The 12,734-nt window shown below is 41.4% G+C and overlaps 1 protein-coding gene across 3 annotated transcripts in view; it reads right to left on the reverse strand.

Annotated features, from left to right (window-relative positions):
- Positions 1-924: 924 nt before the first annotated feature.
- upf2 (UPF2 regulator of nonsense mediated mRNA decay) overlaps positions 925-12,734 on the reverse strand; it is a 75,495-nt gene continuing 63,685 nt past the window's right edge. For 2 of the 3 annotated variants that reach the window (XM_061983587.2, XM_061983586.2), the window contains exons 20-21: positions 12,537-12,657; positions 925-1,527 (exon numbers count right to left, since the gene is read on the reverse strand). In XM_061983587.2, the coding sequence (XP_061839571.1) occupies positions 1,518-1,527; positions 12,537-12,657 (131 nt within the window). In that variant the 3' untranslated portion in view covers positions 925-1,517. Of the gene's footprint in view, positions 1,528-12,532; positions 12,658-12,734 lie in introns of those variants that run through there. The other variant, XM_061983585.2, reaches the window with a different exon arrangement.

The raw sequence follows: 12,734 nt of genomic DNA on the forward strand, positions 1-12,734 counted from the left end.
GATGCAAGTTATAACACTTTTTTTTTTTTTTTTTTGAACTTGATGCAAGTTATAACACTTTTTGATTTATTATTGAACTTGATGCAAGTTATTTGATTTATTATTGAACTTGATGCAAGTTATAACACTTTTATTTGATTTATTATTGAACGTGATGCAAGTTATAACACTTTTTTTGATTTATTATTGAACTTGATGCACGTTATTTGATTTATTATTGAACTTGATGCAAGTTATAACACTTTTTTTGATTTATTATTGAACTTGATGCAAGTTATAACACTTTTTTTGATTTATTATTGAACGTGATGCAAGTTATAACACTTTTTTTTTTTATTATTGAACTTGATGCAAGTTATAACACTTTTGTTTTATTTATTAAACTTGATGGAAGTTATTTTATTTATTATTGAACTTGATGCAAGTTATACCACAGCTGCACAGTTATTTTATTTATTATTGAACTTGATGTTATTTTATGTTATTGAGCTTAAACGTATACAACTTGATGTTCAATACATTTGAAAATGTTAAAGCTTGGCATTAGCGCTCTGTTGGGGCGATGGGGGCAGGTGGGGCTTGAAAACTCTCCCTTGTCCAAAGTGGGGAATGACAAAAAAAGTTTGAGAACCACTGCTGTACAGAGAGTGCAGTGGCCATGTCTCTCCTCAATATTGAGTCCAAATTGAATTCTGTCTCTGTTTGATTCCTTGCCTTTTGTCTTGTTTAATAAATGTCCTCAGTGTTTGAACGTGACACTCTTGTTCCACTGTTCTTTTACCACTTTGAGGTGTTTTGTGAGGCCTCATGAAAGAAAATATCATGTTGGCCATCATGCTGCTTGGTCTTTAGCTAACACTGCTCTCCAGGAAACATGAAAACGGAAGTACACTAATCAATAATAAATATACAGAAATATTAGTATATATGTATGTCGAGGGTAACTTTATTGTTCAACCTTTAGAAATGAGCTTTATTACTCCAATGAAACTACTTTTGATACGGTTTGTACAGTTAAGCGCCGTTTGCTAGCTTCAGGTCACATGACAGTGGAACAGGAGGAAGAGAACGCTACTCAGAAGTCGTCACAGCCTCACGTCGACGACGCTCACATTTGTTGGCAGGTTCACTTCTAGGATCCCCAAAACAAACAAAACGTGTCATGTCAACTATGTCCTTACTTCTTCTCCCTGTTTGGCGCAATGACCACAATCGGCACTTCCTGTCCGTCTCCCGTCCCCGCAATAGGCCGCCACATGTTAAGTCCTCTTAGTAGTTTGTCATCTCGGGCAACAGACCAGAAGAAAGAGTGACATCTGTCTGACCCCGGGTCCCACATTGGTCTGTCCTCCTCAGGGCCTTCAGGAGGGCGAGGGTGTGTGTTCAGGTCAGGGGTTAACTCTGTCCCGGCATCAGTGGGTGTCTGGAGGACCCCCCCCGCCCGACGGGTTTCCCGCCGATCTTCTCCCTCTTCTTCTTTGCTCCTTCGCTCTGTTGCTCATTCAGCTCAGGACTCATCAGCGTCTCCTAGTGGACAGACAAAGAGGTCATTTAGAGGAGACTAGGGTTGTACCAAAATGTATTTCGATACTTTTCTAAATAAAGGGGACCACAAAAAAATGGCATGATTGGCTTTATTTTAACAAACAGTCTTACGGTACATTCATACTTGCCAACCTTGAGACCTCCGATTTCGGGAGGTGGGTGCGTGGGGGGCGTGGTCGGGGGTGGGACGAGGCGTGGTTGGGGCGGGGCGTGGTTAAGGGGGGAGGAGTATATTGACAGCTAGAATTCACCAAGTCAAGTATTTCATACATACCGGTATATACATATACATACATATACATATATACATACAGGTAAAAGCCAGTAAATTAGAATATTTTGAAAAACTTGATTTATTTCAGTAATTGCATTCAAAAGGTGTAACTTGTACATTATATTTATTCATTGCACACAGACTGATGCATTCAAATGTTTATTTCATTTAATTTTGATGATTTGAAGTGGCAACAAATGAAAATCCAAAATTCCGTGTGTCACAAAATTAGAATATTACTTAAGGCTAATACAAAAAAGGGATTTTTAGAAATGTTGGCCAACTGAAAAGTATGAAAATGAAAAATATGAGCATGTACAATACTCAATACTTGGTTGGAGCTCCTTTTGCCTCAATTACTGCGTTAATGCGGCGTGGCATGGAGTCGATGAGTTTCTGGCACTGCTCAGGTGTTATGAGAGCCCAGGTTGCTCTGATAGTGGCCTTCAACTCTTCTGCGTTTTTGGGTCTGGCATTCTGCATCTTCCTTTTCACAATACCCCACAGATTTTCTATGGGGCTAAGGTCAGGGGAGTTGGCGGGCCAATTTAGAACAGAAATACCATGGTCCGTAAACCAGGCACGGGTAGATTTTGCGCTGTGTGCAGGCGCCAAGTCCTGTTGGAACTTGAAATCTCCATCTCCATAGAGCAGGTCAGCAGCAGGAAGCATGAAGTGCTCTAAAACTTGCTGGTAGACGGCTGCGTTGACCCTGGATCTCAGGAAACAGAGTGGACCGACACCAGCTGGACTGCTGCTGAGTGGTCCAAAGTCATGTTTTCTGACGAAAGCAAATTTTGCATTTCCTTTGGAAATCGAGGTCCCAGAGTCTGGAGGAAGACAGGAGAGGCACAGGATCCACGTTGCCTGAAGTCTAGTGTAAAGTTTCCACCATCAGTGATGGTTTGGGGTGCCATGTCATCTGCTGGTGTCGGTCCACTCTGTTTCCTGAGATCCAGGGTCAACGCAGCCGTCTACCAGCAAGTTTTAGAGCACTTCATGCTTCCTGCTGCTGACCTGCTCTATGGAGATGGAGATTTCAAGTTTGAATGCATCAGTCTGTGTGCAATGAATAAATATAATGTACAAGTTACACCTTTTGAATGCAATTACTGAAATAAATCAAGTTTTTCAAAATATTCTAATTTACTGGCTTTTACCTGTATATATATATATATATATATATATATGTCTTAATAAGGTTATCCAAAAAATAGTGCTCGATACCGTAGTAGAGCGCAATATATGTATGTGTGGGAAAAAAAATCTGTGATGAGGTGGCGACTTGTCCAGGGTGTACACCGCCTTCCGCCCGATTGTAGCTGAGATAGGCTCCAGCACCCCCCGCGACCCCAAGGGAATAAGCGGTAGGAAATGGATGGATGGATGGATGGATGGGAAAAAAAATCACAAGACTACTTCATCTCTACAGGCCTGTTTCATGAGGGGTTCCCTCAATCAAATCTCCTGATGTTTGAGGGAACCCCTCATGAAACAGGCCTGTAGAGATGAAGTAGTCTTGTGATTTTTTTCCCACACATACATATATATATATATATATCTACATCCTGAAAATATGCAAACAAAACTGTGTTTAGATAATTGATACTTCAAACTTGCATAAATAAATCTTAAGGAATATAACATAACTTGGCCTCTGAGAGCTTCAAAATGTAATGAATAAAATGCTAAAGTTGTTGATAACCAAGCAATTATTTTAATAATTAAATATGATCATTTTAATGAATTATTATGATCATTTAAAATTAATTATTTCCAATATGTTTATTTTAATGTATAATTCTATGGCTGGATGTAATAAGGAGTCAGAAAAAATACAAACAAAAATACAATTAATTTTGAAGTTTTAAGCAAAATATCGTAAAAATGTATACTGTATTTTCCGCACTATAAGGCGCACCTAAAAACCACAAATTTTCTCAAAAGCTGACAGTGCGCCTTATAACCCGGTGCGCTTTATATATGGATTAATATTAAGATTCATTTTCATAAAGTTTCGGTCTCGCAACTACGGTAAACAGCCGCCATCTTTTTTCCCCGTAGAAGAGGAAGTGCTTCTTCTTCTACGCAAGCAACCGCCAAGGTAAGCACCCGCCCCCATAGAAGAGGAAGCGCTTCTTCTTCTACTGTAAGCAACCACCCGCCCCCGTAGAAGAAGAAGAAGCGCGCGGATATTACGTTTCATTTCCTTTGTGTGTTTACATCTGTAAAGACCACAAAATGGCTCCTACTAAGCGACAGGTTTCCGGTTCATGAAAAGACGCAATCTCTCCATCCGCACACGGACTACTATTTCACAGCAACTGCCTAAAGACTTTCAAGAAAAGCTGGCTACTTTCCGTGCATATTGTAAAAACAAGATAGCTGAAAAAAAGATCCGGCCAGAGAACATTATCAACATGGACGAGGTTCCACTGACTTTTGATATTCCTGTGAACCGCACTGTGGATACAACGGGAGCACGTACGGTGAATATTCGCACCACAGGGAATGAGAAGTCATCCTTCACTGTGGTTCTAGCTTGCCATGCTAATGGCCAGAAACTTCCACCCATGGTGATATTCAAAAGGAAGACCTTGCCAAAAGAGACCTTTCCAGCCGGCGTCATCATAAAAGCTAACTCGAAGGGATGGATGGATGAAGAAAAGATGAGCGAGTGGTTAAGGGAAGTTTACGCGAAGAGGCCGGGTGGCTTTTTTCACGCAGCTCCGTCCATGTTGATATACGACTCCATGCGCGCCCACATCACGCTGGTTTTTAATATATTATTAAAGTTTGACTGACCTATCTGACTGTTTTTTTGACATTCCCTTTAGCGCAGTTAGATGCGGCTTATAACACGGGGCGGCTTATAGGTGGACAAAGTTTTGAAATATGCCGTTCATTGAAGGCGCGGCTTATAACCCAGGGCGCCTTATGGTGCGGAAAATACGGTACTTCATCTCTACAGGCCTGTTTCATGAGGGGTTCCCTCAATCAAATCTGATGATTGAGGGAACCCCTCATGAAACAGGCCTGTAGAGATGAAGTAGTCTTGTGATTTTTTTCCCACACATACATACATTATATATATATATATATATATATATATATATATATATATATATATATATATATATATATATATATATATATCTACATCCTGAAAATATGCAAACAAAACTGTATTTAGATAATTGATACTTCAAACTTGCATAAATAAATCTTAAGGAATATAACATAACTTGGCTTCTGAGAGCTTCAAAATGTAATGAATAAAATGCTAAAGTTGTTGATAACCAAGCAATTATTTTAATAATTAAATATGATCATTTTAATGAATTATTATGATCATTTAAAATTAATTATTTCCAATATGTTTATTTTAATGTATAATTCTATGGCTGGATGTAATAAGGAGTCAGAAAAAAATACAAATAAAAATACAATTAATTTTGAAGTTTTAAGCAAAATATCGTAAAAATGTATTTTTTTTAAATTTTTTTTTAATTACTGTATTTTCCGCACCATAAGCCGCCCTGGGTTATAAGCCGCGCCTTCAATGAACGGCATATTTCAAAACTTTGTCCACCTATAAGCCGCCCCGTGTTATAAGCCGCATCTAACTGCGCTAAAGGAATGTCAAAAAAACAGTCAGATAGGTCAGTCAAACTTTAATAATATATTAAAAACCAGCGTGATGTGGGCGCGCATGGAGTCGTATATCAACATGGACGGAGCTGCGTGAAAAAAGCCACCCGGCCTCTTCGCGTAAACTTAAACTTACCTTAACCACTCGCTCATCTTTTCTTCATCCATCCATCCCTTCGAGTTAGCTTTTATGATGACGCCGGCTGGAAAGGTCTCTTTTGGCAAGGTCTTCCTTTTGAATATCACCATGGGTGGAAGTTTCTGGCCATTAGCATGGCAAGCTAGAACCACAGTGAAGGATGACTTCTCATTCCCTGTGGTGCGAATATTCACCGTACGTGCTCCCGTTGTATCCACAGTGCGGTTCACAGGAATATCAAAAGTCAGTGGAACCTCGTCCATGTTGATAATGTTCTCTGGCCGGATCTTTTTTTCAGCTATCTTGTTTTTACAATATGCACGGAAAGTAGCCAGCTTTTCTTGAAAGTCTTTAGGCAGTTGCTGTGAAATAGTAGTCCGTGTGCGGATGGAGAGATTGCGTCTTTTCATGAACCGGAAACCTGTCGCTTAGTAGGAGCCATTTTGTGGTCTTTACAGATGTAAACACACAAAGGAAATGAAACGTAATATCCGCGCGCTTCTTCTTCTTCTACGGGGGCGGGTGGTTGCTTACAGTAGAAGAAGAAGCGCTTCCTGTTCTATGGGGGCGGGTGCTTACCTTGGCGGTTGCTTGCGTAGAAGAAGAAGCACTTCCTCTTCTACGGGGAAAAAAGATGGCGGCTGTTTACCGTAGTTGCGAGACCGAAACTTTATGAAAATGAATCTTAATATTAATCCGTATATAAAGCACACCGGGTTATAAGCCGCACTGTCAGCTTTTGAGTAAATTTGTGGTTTTTAGGTGCGGCTAATAGTGCGGAAAATACGGTAATAAATATATTTATTTTAAGGTAAGATAAACATAATAATACAATTTATCTCTAGTCTGGATGATTTAGTTCTTGTCAACCTGTTGTCCTCCCGTCATAAAAAAAAAAGGCTGTCCTCACTCAGGTCCGCATGCAGTTGGAGGGGGCGTGGCCTCCAGCTCCGGCTGAAAATCGGGAGATTTTCGGGAGAATATTTGTCCCGGGAGGTTTTCGGGAGAGGTGCTGAATTTCGTGAGTCTCCCGGAAAATTCGGGAGGGTTGGCAAGTATGGGTACATTAAACATATGTTTCTTATTGCAATCGAAGAACAACTTTGTCCTTAAATAAAATAGTGAGCATACAAGACAACTTGTCTTTTATTAGTAAGTAAACAAACATAAGCTACTAATTAGTCTGCTGACGTATGCAGTAACATATTGCGTCATTTATCATTCTGTTATTTTGTCAACATTATAAAAAACAAGCTGTAAAAATGAATTATTAATCGACTTGTTTATTTACTGTTAATATCTGCTTGTTTTCTGTTTTAACATGTTCTATCTACACTTCTGTTAAAATGTAATCATCACTTATTCTTCTGTTGTTTGATACTTTACATTAGTTTTGAATGGTACCACACATTTAGGTATTGATCTGTGTTGGCCCTGCGATGAGGTGGCGACTTGTCCAGGGTGTACGCCGCCTTCCGCCTGAATGCAGCTGAGATAGGCTCCAGCACCCCCCGCAACCCCAAAAGGGACAAGCGGTAGAAAATGGATGGATCCGATACCAAGTAGTTACAGGATCATACAGTGGTCATATTCAAAGTCCTCATGTGTCCAGGGACGTATTTCATGAGTTTATAAACCGAATATAAATTAAAATAAGATTTTGTGATGATAAAAAATATCGATGTAATCATAATAGTAGGGCTGCAACTAACGATTCATTTGATAATCGATTAATCTGTCGATTATTACTTCGATTAATCGATTAATAATCGGATAAAAGAGACTACCGGTAACTAAATTACTGTCCTTTCCAGTATTTTATTGAAAAAACCCAGCATACTGGCACCATGTTCTGGACATACACCAATAATAACACAGAAATGTAACTCATCAGAACTGAATCAGATATTGTACACGTTTCTGTTGTGAATAATAAAGGATTCATTTTAGGCTGCCTCTGGATAATAGCATGAAATATTCCAGCACCTTCATAACGTTTAGTTATACTAAAGCGTCACTCAAATCTAAATATATTTTTTATAGCTTTATCTTCATTGATCCATTATGAAACCAACCTGAGATACTTCTGTCCGTTACGTTTATTTCAAAATTGGTAACCGTGCGTTTTCTCTCTCAAAACGGAGTCAAATGTACCGGAGACACATTATCAGCCCCGCGTTGCAACAAAGGCATAACGTTAACGTTACTCACAAAAAAGCTGAACTCATGAATGCTTGTTGCCACCATGGACTTAAAAAGTTACGTACTGTGAGTTCTTCCCTTCATCCATGGCTCCAACATGTTTCCTTTTCAGGTGCTCCTGAAGCAATGTTGTACTTCCGTGCCATTTTGCAGGAAACGGTCTTCTTTGAAGTCTTTAAAGTAAAGTTCTCCCACACTTTTGACGACTTAGGTCGTACACTTTTCTCCATTGAAGCAATAACCTCATGATGTTTCTCCGCTAAACTATCCGTACTGTTTTCCTGCGCCTTTTTTCGATTGTTTCCAGACGGCGTCGTCACGTGAGCTGCACATGACACGTCATTGGCTAGCTTACCTCCACCTCATGAGACGTAGCCTCAGCGCCGCCCTGGCGCTGTTTTGTACTTATTTTGATTATTGTTTGTAAATATTGCAGTTTATAAATAAAGGTTTATTTAAAAAAATAATTAAAAAAAAAAAAAAAGCCTCCGCGCATGCGCATAGCATAGTTCCAACGAATCGATGACTAAATTAATCGCCAACTATTTTGATAATCGATTTTAATCGATTTAATCGATTATTTGTGGCAGCCCTACATAGTAGTATCGTCTAGACCAGGGGTCGGCAACCCGCGGCTCCAGAGCCGCATGCGGCTCTTTGATCACCGTATTTTCCGCACTATTAGCCGCACCTAAAAACCACAAATTTACTCAAAAGCTGACAGTGCGGCTTTTAACCCGGTGCGCTTTATATATGGATTAATATTAAGATTCATTTTCATAAAGTTTCGATCTCGCAACTTCGGTAAACAGCCGCCATCTTTTTTCCCGGTAGAACAGGAAGCGCTTCTTCTTCTACGCAAGCAACCGCCAAGGTAAGCACCCGCCCCCATAGAACAGGAAGCGCTTCTTCTTCTACTGTAAGCAACCACCCGCCCGCGTAGAAGAAGAAAAAGCGCGCGGATATACCGTACGTTTCATTTCCTTTGTGTGTTTACATCTGTAAAGACCACAAAATGGCTCCTACTAAGCGTCAGGGATCCGGTTCATGAAAAGACGCAATCTCTCCATCCGCACACGGATTACTATTTCACAGCAACTGATATTCCTGTGAACCGCACTGTGGATACAACGGGAGCACGTACGGTGAATATTCGCACCACAGGGAATGAGAAGTCATCCTTCACTGTGGTTCTAGCTTGCCATGCTAATGGCCAGAAACTTCCACCCATGGTGATATTCAAAAGGAAGACCTTGCCAAAAGAGACCTTTCCAGCCGGCGTCATCATAAAAGCTAACTCGAAGGGATGGATGAAGAAAAGATGAGCGAGTGGTTAAGGTAAGTTTAAGTTTACGCGAAGAGGCCGGGTGGCTTTTTTCACGCAGCTCTGTCCATGTTGATATACGTATGTTTGTGATTGCACATTTGCGTACATTTTGGGAGTGAACAGAGTTGTTAGAACGCTGGTTTTTAATATATTATTAAAGTTTGACTGACCTATCTGACTGTTTTTTTGACATTCTTTTAGCGCAGTTAGATGCGGCTTACAACACCGGGCGGCTTATAGGTGGACAAAGTTTTGAAATATGCCGTTCATTGAAGGCGCGGCTTTTAACCCAGGGCGCCTTATGGTGCGGAAAATACGGCACTCTGATGCGGCTCAGCAGCTTACTTGCCGACCCCCCCCCCCCCCCGATTTTACCGGGAGACTTCCGGATTTCAGTGCCTCTTGCAGAAAACTCTCGGGATTAATATTCTCCAATTTTCACCCTTACAATAATAATAAGGGCATACCATGATGGTACAGTATTTGGCACCCTTTACAATCTGTATTAACAGTGTGCCAGCCCAGCCTCTTGATATATGCATCTTCTGCTTGCCCACGCAAGTGACAGCAAGGCATACTTGGTCAACAGCCACACAGGTTACACTGACGGTGACCATATAAAACAACTTTAACACTCTTACTAATAATGCACCACGCTTTGAACCAAAACCAAACAAGAATGACAAACACATTTCGAGAGAACATCTGCACCTTAACACAACATAAACACAACAGAATAAATACCCAGAATCCCATGCAGCCCTGACTCTTCCGGGCTACATTATACACCCCTGCTACCACCAAACCCCGCCCCCACCCCAACCCTGCTCCCTCACACATCAACCCCCCCCTCTGTGCATCCGTTGAGGTGGGCGGGGTTTGGTAGCGGGGGTGTATAATGTAGCCCGGAAGAGTTAGGGCTGCATGGGATTCTGGGTATTTGTCCTGTTGTGTTTATGTTGTGTTACGGTGCAGATGTTCTCCCGAAATGTGTTTGTCATTCTTGTTTAGTGTGGGTTCACAGTGTGGCGCATTATTAGTAAGAGTGTTAAAGTTTTTTTTTTTTTTATACCGCCACCGTCAGTGTAACCTGTGTGGTTGTTGAGCAAGTATGCCTTGCTGTCGCGTACGTGAGCAAGCGGAAGCCCCGTATAAGGTGAGGCTGATCTGGCACGCTGGTTGTAGTGGGTGCTATATGCTGTACCATCACCCGCGTGCCGCACCAGCATTCAAATTCCATATTAAGGTATGGGCAGCGTGTCTGAGACCCCTGGTTTATACATAGCACAAAGCAAATAAAAAAAACTTATTATGCAGTGTTATTTCATTTTAAATTTCAAAAAAATTTTGTGGCTCCCATTGTTATCTTTAATTTGTGAAACTGGTCAAAATGGCTCTTTGACTGGTAAAGGTTGCCGACTCTTGGTCTAGACATAGGTATCGTTACTATGGATGTCAGGTGTAGATCCACCCATGGCATTTGTTAGCGCTAGCTTTTGCTAGTGGTGACGCCGGTGAGCTATTGTATCCTCCGACGGTGGGTAGTGAAGCATGTTTAGCTATTCCTCGTCCTGCAGGGATGATACTTGTAAGAAACTTACTTTGTCGCAATCGAGGCGAAGATTAGTGATTTAGAAGTAGCTAAAACACTGCCGACTGCGGATGGATGTTAGCTGCCAGCTAGCGAGCCATGTCTTAAAGCACCTCTTCTTGAGGGCGTTTCAGTGTTATCGCTTCACATTTATCGTCAGTTTTTTAGCCAAAATGCGTCCATTCTTCCTTTCCTGTCGACACAATGCGTCTGCTTGGAAGTACTCAGTGATTGTGCGCTGCTGAACATGCTCCTCTGCACGACTTGACATTGCTGGTTGGTCGTACCAGTTGGTCGTACCAGTACCCGTTGGGATCTGGTACTTTTCAAACAGAGTATAGTACCGTTTTTGATTCATTAGTACTGCGATACTATAATACTAATAATAAAAATAATAACTGGGATTTACCGTATTTTCCGCACTATTAACCGCACCTAAAAACCACAAATTTACTCAAAAGCTGACAGTGCGGCTTATAAACCGGTGCGCTTTATATATGGATTAATATTAAGATTCATTTTCATAAAGTTTCGGTCTCGCAACTACGGTAAACAGCCGCCATCTTTTTTCCCCGTAGAAGAGGAAGTGCTTCTTCTTCTACGCAAGCAACCGCCAAGGTAAGCACCCGCCCCCATAGAAGAGGAAGCGCTTCTTCTTCTACTGTAAGCAACCACCCGCCCCCGTAGAAGAAGAAGAAGCGCGCGGATATTACGTTTCATTTCCTTTGTGTGTTTACATCTGTAAAGACCACAAAATGGCTCCTACTAAGCGACAGGTTTCCGGTTCATGAAAAGACGCAATCTCTCCATCCGCACACGGACTACTATTTCACAGCAACTGCCTAAAGACTTTCAAGAAAAGCTGGCTACTTTCCGTGCATATTGTAAAAACAAGATAGCTGAAAAAAAGATCCGGCCAGAGAACATTATCAACATGGACGAGGTTCCACTGACTTTTGATATTCCTGTGAACCGCACTGTGGATACAACGGGAGCACGTACGGTGAATATTCGCACCACAGGGAATGAGAAGTCATCCTTCACTGTGGTTCTAGCTTGCCATGCTAATGGCCAGAAACTTCCACCCATGGTGATATTCAAAAGGAAGACCTTGCCAAAAGAGACCTTTCCAGCCGGCGTCATCATAAAAGCTAACTCGAAGGGATGGATGGATGAAGAAAAGATGAGCGAGTGGTTAAGGTAAGTTTACGCGAAGAGGCCGGGTGGCTTTTTTCACGCAGCTCCGTCCATGTTGATATACGACTCCATGCGCGCCCACATCACGCTGGTTTTTAATATATTATTAAAGTTTGACTGACCTATCTGACTGTTTTTTTGACATTCCTTTAGCGCTGTTAGATGCGGCTTATAACACGGGGCGGCTTATAGGTGGACAACGTTTTGAAATATGCCGTTCATTGAAGGCGCGGCTTATAACCCAGGGCGGCTTATGGTGCGGAAAATACGGTATGCTGATAGCAACCCAACCTAACCCCCCATCCCCCGTCCCAACCTCCTCCAAATCCCACCCCCCGGATTGTAAATAATGTAAATAATTCAATGTATATACTCTGATGATTAACTTGTGTGATGACTGTATTATGCTGATAGTATATATTTGTACCATGAATTAAATAACGTGGACCCCGACTTAAAAACAAGTTGAAAAACTTATTGGGGTGTTACCATTTAGTGGTCAATTGTACGGAATATGTACTGTACTGTGCAATCTACTAATAAAAGTTTCAATCAATAAATCAAAAGACCATGTTAGGAATTTTGATTGTGTACTGACACTTTTACTCACCTTCCTCCAGTCTTGAAGATGAGGTCAGCATTGGGGGCGCCTTTTGGGTGCTGGTAGCGAGGCCGCCGCTCGCGGTTGGTGTTAGCGGGCGCCGGACGTTGAGCGAGGGATTGCAGCATCTCTGCGACACACACACACACACACACATGAGTCACACACTTATCAAAGCTCCACAGTCAACAATGAATACTAAAGACG

This window comes from Nerophis lumbriciformis, linkage group LG25, assembly GCF_033978685.3.
Source record: "Nerophis lumbriciformis linkage group LG25, RoL_Nlum_v2.1, whole genome shotgun sequence".
In the NCBI taxonomy this organism is placed as follows: domain Eukaryota; kingdom Metazoa; phylum Chordata; class Actinopteri; order Syngnathiformes; family Syngnathidae; genus Nerophis; species Nerophis lumbriciformis.